Below are 11,040 nucleotides of genomic sequence, written 5' to 3'. Positions count from 1 at the left end.
CACCTCTATTTGAACACCACCTCTAATTGAACGCCACCTCCATTTGACCATTTTGAACAAAGATTGCTGTTTTATGATAAAATTCTGGTACATAAACATAAAAAACAATATAAAAAGTATTTCTTAAAAAGGGTTTAACAATCATGTACGGTTAAATGCTCACAATTATGGCAAACTAAACAATTCTACGAGCTAGTACACATGTAATTTAATTAACAGATATATTAGTAGCTGATGTCTCTATAGAATATGTCTAACTACCATATCTTATCTAACTAATAAAATTTCATCACTGATTCATATGTGGGTGTTACATAACCCTACCAAACTTATTCAGATGAGCAGTGGTTGAATTATTTTATTGGTTTACCACTATCACTGTATATGCATGCATGTATATGTACATGCTAGTTATGGCAGTCCTATTGATTGTTCTATTAATCATCAACACAGTTAATTGAGTTCAAGCAATGCCCTTGTAAATACTACGTGTAGATAATAGAGTTAAGCGTTGTTTAGTAAAACTACACACATTTCTTGGAGAAGGTTTTTGACTATAACAATAAATGTTATAACAATGAATGACTATCAGATGCTTCATTGTTATTGCTTTTATTGTTGTTATTAATCTATAACAGACACTTTGAAACGTGCTAAACTCTACATACCTCAGGATTACCATTGTTCTGAGAACTGTCCATGTTCTGCTTGGCAGCTTCTTTTTGATGCTAATAATTTGAAGGTCTAAAATATGACCATCACGGGAGATACCTGTGTGAATGAAGGTGAAGGATGTAAAATTAACTGTGCACTATTTCAAAAATAAAACCCCAACTTTAGAAAATGAGTAGTCAACTAAATGGTTAGTAATAGTAGCTAGTACTGGGCACGGTTAATAAAACTCGTTGAACTCGTGGGTTTATCTTCTTTCGAGTCTCGGGTAATAAAGATATTGAGTATTTCGATCTTGCGGGTTCGGGTTTTGACTTGCGAGTTCAGGTTTTGGTACACGGGTCCGTGGAGTACAGTGGACAAAAATTCGGTCTATTGCGTCTTGCGCTCTAAACACTGTTTGATAACCCTCCTGGTAACCCTTTGAGCCCTGGCCTTTTCTGTCAATGGGCGTCAGTAACTCCAGGCCCATTATCGCTGGGGCGGCTGGCCAGCTGAGCCGCCCCAAATTTTTAGGAATTTTCCGCGGCTAAGTACAGTTAAACTCAAATAACTTGCCCTCGAATAAAATGTAACTTAACTCGAACGGATTTGTTTAATCTGTTCCCACGCAATGATAAATTGCTTCAGATAACTCGACCTCAACATCATTTACTCGAACAGTTATTTGCCCAACGGCTATGGAGACCGTTTTTGTAGCGAAAATGCCACGAATCGAGATGACAGCAGGTTTTGCGGTGGTTTAAACTGAACTGATCGTATTCTGGTAGATATGACTGTTTATTTTACTGATAGCCAGAATAGACCGTGAAGTCTACAAGAGTACATGTCACAATAAAACTACAGTGTAAAGTATAATAACATAAAACAAACATTATATAATTGACATGAAAGTCATATTAAAACAAAAGCATTCAATTTAGTCAAATTAAATACATATTAGTATATAATAAAACTGACCTTTTGCCTCCGTAGGCCTGCTAGTCTCTCACTTATAATTTTGTCACTTATTGATAATAAAACTTTTTGTGCTGGGTTACTTGCTGCCCACAGCACTAAAACTGCTACTGCGTGGCTAATCTGAAACTGGCGTATATATATGTAAAAGCAAATATGAGTCAGCACGTACAATGTCACCATTAGGGAAACCAGTGGAAGTCGTTTAGAAAAACCGTTTCCAGTGCGGCAGCATGAGTATGTTTTAATAAGCAGTGTAATTATGGCATAACTGATATTTTAATGTGTTTCGGCAAGGTTAATGGGTTTCATGCGTGGCCCGGTGGTGGCAGCGAACTATAGACATTACAATGAACTGTAATTTGTGAGTGCATAGGAAATGGTACTACTAGCTGACTTTACACTTCACACTCCCACCTAAATTTGCATTAAATTTAAGATGAAGGGTGTTCAAGTTTTGTTTTGTATTATGTAAATATAATTGACCAGTAATATGAATTCACTATTTAAGTTGCATATGATCATACAATAAAATGGACTATAAGCAATTGAATAAATGTACTAGCTAACATTCTTAAGGTGACACAAGCAGAATCAGTTTCTGTACTGGTCTATCTATAACCCTTCTATTGTCGATAGGTTTTCCCTTAGCGTCCAGATCTGGTGTTGCAAGCATTACTGTCGCTTTTCTCACTCGTGAGTCAGCTCTGAAATGTAAGGCAACTATCTTTCCAGTTGACCAAAAGTTCCTGGGCTGGTTTTCGTCTATGATCAAAACAACATCTCCCATCTTGAGGTTTGGCTGCGGATGCTGCCATTTACTTCTCGTTTCTATTTTGCTTAAACATTGACTGTTCCACATTTCACAGAATTCTTGTGCTAGCTGTTGGGTTTTCCTATACATGTGCCTTCCATACAGCTCATCCGATGTGAATTCTCCTGGGGGTGGTAAAGTATTTTGAGATTTGCCCGACAGTAGATGGTTGATCGTTATAACTGGTTCGGTGTCTGTTGCACTTATGGTTGAGAGAGGCCTGTTGTTTATAGCTGCTGTAATTTCCATGAAGGCTGTATGCAAAATTTCTGTGGTTAGTTGTCCGGAATACTTTGGAGTCATGCTGTTGAGGATACTTCGGATCGTGTGTCTTTGCTTTTCCGGCAAGCTGTTCATTTGGTCAGGCCTAGATAGCAGCTCTTCATTGAGACTTCTGTTTCCATACCTTACACTGGCATCAAATACAGCTCGAAGACTTTGCTTTTTAGGATGAAATACAGCGAAATGTGGTAAATACCATTTCTGCCCTTCGAGTGTGCTTCTATCAGGCACAGGTTCTGCGTGTCCACTGTTTATCATATCCTGCATAAACTTGCAGTACTCACTCTTTAGAGTGGCATCATCCTGCAATCTTTTGATGAGCTGTTTAAGTCTTTTCAAGGCTTGAGACCTGTTGTTTGGCATGTATGGAGTAGTAGTAAAAGGTAATGGTAATGAAAGTGAACCATCTTCTGTTGTTTTAGTTCCACTTTCTAGTAGTTTCAAGAAGGTCATGTCATTTTGCGACATATTTCTTTGATTGTTTATGTCATGAAACTCGTCATTTTGTGTGGCAAAACAGTTTAATGAGAGCTTATCAGCACTTGGTTCTCCTCCACATAGTGTCCAACCTAAAACTGTTCTCATAGCAAATGGCTCTGACGCATCTGCAATTATCGACTCATGGGGTGCTAATAGGTGAGAATTGTCCCGTCCAATCAGCATGTCTACAGCAAGGTCCAGCTTTGGTGAGATGAGGTGGGCAATATGACTCAAATGAGGAATGGACTTTGGTACCTTTTCAGTTGGTATTTGGTTCTCATTGTGAGGTATAGTTTTCTGCTCTAGCGCAACAATTGAAAAACTAGAGCTATCTGCTGCTGGTCCAGTTCCTTTAATAGAGAACTTATACTTCTTTCTGTACCTAGTTTCTTCTCCTGCCAAAGTACATATTGTAACCTTTTCTGGTTCACCATAAGATTTCAGCTTTATCTGATCTACAGCGTTTTCTGTGATATATGTTGTGTCAGATCCATTGTCTAGTAACGAATAGACTGTCATTTCACGTCCATTTCCTGATAAGATCGTTACTGGAAGAAGCATACTTAGTAGTCCGATTTGGTTGGGTTGTTTAGCCAGAGCAACAATATGTTGCTTAGATGGTTGAGTTGAGTCTTTAGGGCTTTCTTGCGAGCTCTGAGCTACAGGCATCTTTTCTGTTTTGTTGTACTGCTGAGGCTTTTCACTTTCCTAATCGCTGCGTGATTTATGGAGACAATCTGGATGTCCACGCTTACAGACCTTGCACTTCCACCGATTAGAGCATTAATTGTGTTTGTGATTACCCTTTCCACAATAGAAACAGAGGTGATTTTCCTTAAAGAACTGTAAGGCTTCTTCGTATGTGGCCTTGACAAGCAAATTACACTGGGCTGTGTGATGATTGTATTGATCACACTTCTTGCAATACTTGGTCGATTGTTCTGTTGTCATGCTTTTCCTGTCTTTCGATGTTGAAGCTTGCAATGTTTGCAACTGCTTCGAATTTGCTCTTCTATTTAGCTCCGAAAACTTGTCACTGCGTGTACTTTCTTTGGTTCCCAAGATGTTAGCTGTTAAAGCTTCCTCATTAATGAACTCCTTGAATACGCTGAAGGGAGGGTAGTCATCATGGTCTTTTTTCATATTTACGTGTTTGGTACTTCCACTTGATCTTTAACCAATCAGGCAGCTTCTCGAGCATTTCTTCATTGCTTTCAGATTCATCAAGACTGTTCAACTGTGAGACTGTTCGCTTTGCGCTAAGTAGATGACTGAGAAAGTCTGCAAACTGTTGCGATGCTTGACCATTCCTGTTTCCTATTTTAGGCCAATCTTTGAGTTTTTTCTTCAGATGACGAGCTAAGTTCACCTTTTTCCCAAATCGTTCTTGTAAGAGTTTTCTTGCTTCAGTATATGAATTTAGTGAGTCATCCAGCAAAAACCCTTCAACACATCGGCGGGCATCACCACTGATAAACTTCTTGAGTATGCGCATCTTTCTAGCACTTGTTGTGATGCCTTCTGCGTCGAGAAATTCATCAAAATCGGATTCCCAATCTTTAAACTTCATCGGGTCACCGTAGAAGATTGTGGGTTCAACTATAGTACGTTTTGTAATTTTGACTGCTTCTGTGATGGAGTTTGTTAGTCGTTCTAGAGCACCGTACTCCTGACTCGTGCTTGTGAGCTTTGGTGTTGATTCCTGTGAGAGGCGATTGCTTGCGTGTTGTGTTGGCGACGACTTCACAACTGACCTAGAGAGAACTGGCTGCTCATTTAAACTTCGAGAAGGAGATTGCATATCAATGGTTGTTGGCATCTCCACTTCTGTTGATTGGTCAAGTTCAACACTGAGTGGTTGACTAGTAACTCTTCTCAGTGTTGGGTTCAACCGTTCTTGAAATGCTCTTCTTGCTTCTGCTTGCCTCTTCCTTTGCTCCTCCAGCATTTCTAGCCGTCTCTCCATCTCTTGCTCTATTAAAGCTTTCTCCTCTTCTTCCTTAGCTTCGATCTCATCCAAAAGCGCATTTAATGATGCAACATTTTCTTCTCGCTCGCTGCGATAAATTGCTCTCAGGTTTTCAACTTGTTCATCTGTTTTATTATTACACAGAGTATAAAATTCTTCACAAAGCAATTGTATTTCACTACCATCATCTTTCTCAAGGTGAGACAAATAGGTATACAATGCATCATAATCAGTTCTGTCTATGCTAGAAAAACTCTTTTCAAAAGAATCTAGCTTTGAGCTAATCACACTGATTATTTCTGTTTTTAGTTGGCTGACTTTATTCTGTTTACTTTTTTCAGATGGCTTTCTATAGCTTCGTTGTTTTACAACATCTATACTGCTCAAATGTGTTGTACTTTGTTCACTAGCTGCTATGCTTACGGATTGTACCTCTGCACTTTCTATTTCAGTTAAACTTTCAAAAGAATTTGTGGCATGATTTCCTTCATCAGCCATCGTTATTCAACAAGGTGGCACACCAAGTATGTGTAAAATCAAGGTTTCTAATAGCTGTGATGAGTATTGCACCTGGTTAATTACTGCTGCTGCCAAATCTGCACGATAATACCCACATTGCCGCAGCAACAAACCACAAAATATGTAAGGATTGCGATGAGTTTGTGCCAATATTAATAGCCTATTAATTCATCTCACGCGCAAGCGACAATAGAACGGCTGACTAAACTTCTTCCACCGTAACCACAAACGCTGGTGACACTCTAGCTGCTTTTAACAATTAACGAACACAAATTTTCATGTAACTGCCTTTCAGATTAGCCAGCACGGTTTACAATATGATTCCAAATAAATCAAAACCAAATTGTCTAAACAAAGACTGATAGCAAGCTTGTTCCAAGTTACTAAAACTGGAGTTGATTGCAAGTTTGAAAAGAAAGCTTGCAAAAACATTGATTGAAAAATAAGAATAGAAGTAAATTGCTTATCTGTTCCTGTTGAGGAGAGATGAGATGCTGTGGTTTTCTGCTGATGCAATAGGTAACTGCCTTTTGCTGAGTTGACTGCTTTAAGACGATAATGTCCTGTACTGATAAATGTTACGTATGCTGATTCTCTTGATATACTGATCGACTGCTGTGGTTCTTTCGTACCACGAATAACTGATTGTTCAACAATTCTAACGATATGTCTCTTACGTTGAATAGCTGACTGTTTTCTGATGATCCAGAAGATTTGTTGCTTCTGTGCTGATTTACTGATTGTTTCTTATTCCACCATAGGATAAGACTTCACTGTAGCGAAAATGCCACGAATCGAGATGATAGCAGGTTTTGCGGTGGTTTAAACTGAACTGATCGTATTCTGGTAGATATGACTGTTTATTTTACTGATAGCCAGAATAGACCGTGAAGTCTACAAGAGTACATGTCACAATAAAACTACAGTGTAAAGTATAATAACATAAAACAAACATTATATAATTGACATGAAAGTCATATTAAAACAAAAGCATTCAATTTAGTCAAATTAAATACATATTAGTATATAATAAAACTGACCTTTTGCCTCCGTAGGCCTGCTAGTCTCTCACTTATAATTTTGTCACTTATTGATAATAAAACTTTTTGTGCTGGGTTACTTGCTGCCCACAGCACTAAAACTGCTACTGCGTGGCTAATCTGAAACTGGCGTATATATATGTAAAAGCAAATATGAGTCAGCACGTACAATGTCACCATTAGGGAAACCAGTGGAAGTCGTTTAGAAAAACCGTTTCCAGTGCGGCAGCATGAGTATGTTTTAATAAGCAGTGTAATTATGGCATAACTGATATTTTAATGTGTTTCGGCAAGGTTAATGGGTTTCATGCGTGGCCCGGTGGTGGCAGCGAACTATAGACATTACAATGAACTGTAATTTGTGAGTGCATAGGAAATGGTACTACTAGCTGACTTTACACTTCACAGTTTTTATCGCTGTATATTACTTTATTCCGAGCCATAGAGATAAACATCAACTTTTAGTAGTTTGTAGTCGCCGTTATTATCATCATCACCGGCAAAATATTCTTGTTAACGACTTTTATAAAGGTTTGTAAAAGGTCAAGTTTTACCAAACATCCGCTTGGCCATGTCCCATCGAAAGCGTGGAAACCTCTGGATGAACTTAAAAATAAAATCGGCAAAATTGATCTTTGTTAAAACGCTCAAAAAAAGATGTCTTTTTTCTGAGGGTTTTAACTGCAGTCAAGTTTTGCCTATTTTAATCTAAAAATGTCCCGGCAGTCACATCACCTAAAACAAAACAAATCTCAAAAAATAGAAAAATGTTGATACTTTTCGATAATATTTTTTAAAACTTTACACTAGAGGCCCGGCTGAGGCCCTACATGAGAGAAACCTGTTGAGGGGCTTACACCACCCCCCAAGGTGTTCATAACTAGTCGCCTAACATTAGCCGCCCCAACTTGCAACCAGTGAATACAGGCCTGAGTAACCCTGGGCAATCTGTCCAACGATCTGAAGTTTTTAAACTTTCATTATATATATCTGAACATGCTCATAATATAATGATATTTGGTAAAACACTAGTGAAAAAAGACAGGCAACCCACAGCAAATGTCATCAAACAGAAAAAAACAGTTCTTTACCATTATTTGGGCTAAAACTATAAAAGTTTGTACCATTTAAAAAAAAACTCATAAAAACATTTACATTAGCATCATATCCATTGAGCACATGTTCATCATTATTTTATGACTCAAAATATATTGGAAAATTATAATTAGTATTATAAATTTATTTGTCTGCATCACAATCATTCATGACCTACCAACAAACGAGTCGTGTCGATTTTTTCACGATATCATTCAAATAAAATTTGTTATTAAAACAAAGGAAGTAGGTAAAGATATTTAAAAACTGTTACAAATGGAAGTGAAGTTTCTGGTATAATATCATGTGCAAAAATTAATTCAATTGGTTTACGCTGTTACTTAGAAGCGGCTTTTGTAAACAAAGTCATGTGAATGTCGGAACTGCGGCCGATAGAGATTCTGACACACCCTGCGCAATGCCTGAAAACTGACACTTGGGGTTCAAACTTTAAAGGGTTAAGGCTGCGAGCAACAATATCGGTCTTTAGAAAATAGCAAAAAGCAATAAATAAATTGAGTAGAACTATAATTGCACTGTAAAATTTAGAATATGTCTGATGTTTGGAAATTGTAGACATAAAATCTGTATGAACAAACCCAATACCCGAAAAAAACCTGTTGGCCAAGAAGTACTCGTGCTAAGCACTACCATCTACCGGGTATTCAAAAAACTCGAACGGAAGGGAACGAATCTAAACTCATTGGCCAAGAAGTACTTGTGCCCAGCACTAATACAAATAGTAGCAAGCATTAGTGTGTTTAAACTCAACAGTTGGTTTGCAACATAAGAAGTGATGAGCAAAATAAAACAATCAATTAAAGATAAGATACTCATTAAAATAATTTGGCAGTTTTTGCGGCTACTTAGTAATAAAATATGACACTTAATCTGCAGCTTTTTCATTTTTGATTAATGCTAGAAGCAAAGTTAGATCGGTATCACCTTGGAAAGTATTTTCCAAGATTCAGGCAAAATAATTGTGAATTTTAAAGCTTTTTGCGCATCAGATATAATAATCCTACTCTTTTTAACTCATTCGAACCCGACTAATTTCCAGGCGATTAGCCCCAGAAACGGCTGAGTTTCAAAAAGTTGTCATAATTCAAATTACTACTACAGGAGACAAACTTGAGATAATTCACTTAATCAAGTTGCGCAAGAACCGGCCGAGTCTCTTCTTTTAAATTATATTGCATTCATATAAACAACTCATATCCCTTTTATGTAGATCCTGGTCTCAAAGAATGTATTTTCAGAAAAATTCCATTTTGAAAAAACTGTTATTTGCTGAAACAAAGTTAGACTGGACCATAAAAATTGCAAAATATACAAAGTTTCACTAAAATTACTTACTTATTGCATACAATCCACAGTTATAAATATTATTTATATATATACAGTTAGACATGAACATGAAAATTATGAAACTCTAATTTCGAACTTTTCCTGACGAGTATAATCCTTCAAACCAAAACATAGCTAATCTACATGCCAATATATTTCGAATAAATTGTCATAAATATGTTTCAAATAATAACAATATGTTCAATAACTCTGTTCTTGACTTTTCAGACTCTATATACAGCTTTAAGAATCAATATGATGCTATTGAAAGTGAATAATAACTTTAGGCTGACTACGGCTGACAGCCTAAAAATTGTATTTTTATTCGAGCATAGCGATTCAAATTGGCAAATTTAAAAGTTAATAAAAACTGTCAAACATTAAAAATAATGTTTTGATTTGATTTATGCAGTCTTTCACTGTCTTACCACTTCTGAATCTGCTTATTTACTTCTGGAGTTGAAAAAAATTTGTCGCGAGCAATAAAATTTTAAGACACTATGATGATTTCCGGTTTAGGTAGATGTTAATATGAGTGTACTATTTTGGTCATAACTTTTGCCAGAGACATCATTGGGGGCATATTTTAATGTTTTTCTGATTGGCCAGAAAATTTTCTTTCTAAATAATCAAAAATTTTCTTCTGTAATTTAAAAATAGCGATACATTGAGAAGGTAAATTTCAGAGGCGAGATAACTCGCGTTAGGTGCATAGAAACGTTATAAATACGTGAGTTAATTCGCTTCAGGTGCGAATGAGTAAAAAATGTTGTTTTTTCTTCATTTTAGATAGATTAAACATAGAAACTTGTAGACATGTTTGTAGAAAAGCCAGATGTCAAAAAGCAATCTGACTCCTTGAGAGAGATATCCATTTTCAACAATGGTAAAAGACACCACAATAGACCTGAATTATATGTATAAAAATATATAACTAGAAAATACTGTTAGAATAAAGCGCCTGACAATTTTTAAAGTAGAGCCTAACATCTTCTATGAAAACCAATACAAACAACTTTTGTTACAGGTCCAGTCATATCCAGACCTGCCAACCCAAGAGTGGGGCAATGCGTGAGATTTGGTTTTTGAGCAATTGATGTATCAATGATAGTATATATAAAATTGTGGAATCTGGGGCAAAAATCTCACGCATTTTTCACGCATTTTCATTTTTTTGGGGTGATTGGGTGAGTCTTACGCCCAATGCGTGAGAGTTGGCAGGTATGGTCATATCTATTAATATCAGAAGAATGATTCAGCATAACATGTTATCTGAGTAACTTCAATATTTCTCCACAAACGACTTGTAGACTGATCCGACACAGTATTTCTAACTTACTTAATTAAAATAATAACTTGATATTTTCTACTGGATGAATCTTTTAGTTCAATCTGTAAGTCGAAATAACAATAAAACTGGAGAAGGCTGCAAATTCACTGGAAACTGTAGTCAAGAAGAGGTTTACAGCACGCGTAGTGACTAGATTTGTTTCACTAATCAATAAGATTTCTTCAGGCTCTAGCACTGAAGCAAAGTTAAAGTGCACTGAGAGAAACCTATCAACAGAATCATGTAGAAACAAACCCATAAGGCTAAAAATCAAATGTTACATAAAAGTAACACCAAGAGAGACTATATCGTGCAAAACCAAGTTGAAAATTAGTTGCTTTAATGAGTAGGCTACTTGTAAACTACTTGAAGGTTTTTAATTAGGTCTATATAATTCAGAATATTTTTGGGATTTGTTGCGAGGGCATGAGATTGTAATAAAAAAAGTGGACGATAAGTACGACACCGAGTTTCCACCATTGTCGTCGCAGAACAAAACCCTTAAAATGGAAATGATAGCCCTGAAAAGGGCTGA

The 11,040-nt window shown here is 36.7% G+C and overlaps 2 protein-coding genes across 2 annotated transcripts; both read right to left on the bottom strand.

Annotated features, from left to right (window-relative positions):
* Positions 1–2,203: 2,203 nt before the first annotated feature.
* Positions 2,204–3,874, bottom strand: LOC137402346 (uncharacterized). The gene has a single exon (XM_068088844.1). The coding sequence runs from the start codon at positions 3,872–3,874 to the stop codon at positions 2,204–2,206; it is 1,671 nt and encodes a 556-aa protein (XP_067944945.1).
* Positions 3,875–4,331: 457 nt separating this feature from the next.
* Positions 4,332–5,672, bottom strand: LOC137402345 (uncharacterized). The gene has a single exon (XM_068088843.1). The coding sequence runs from the start codon at positions 5,670–5,672 to the stop codon at positions 4,332–4,334; it is 1,341 nt and encodes a 446-aa protein (XP_067944944.1).
* Between the last annotated feature and the right edge of the window lie 5,368 nt (positions 5,673–11,040).

This window comes from Watersipora subatra, chromosome 8, assembly GCF_963576615.1.
Source record: "Watersipora subatra chromosome 8, tzWatSuba1.1, whole genome shotgun sequence".
Taxonomy (NCBI): Eukaryota; Metazoa; Bryozoa; class Gymnolaemata; order Cheilostomatida; family Watersiporidae; genus Watersipora; species Watersipora subatra.
The sequence above is the reverse complement of the archived record's forward strand: the minus strand, read 5'-3'. Positions and strand labels throughout refer to the sequence as shown.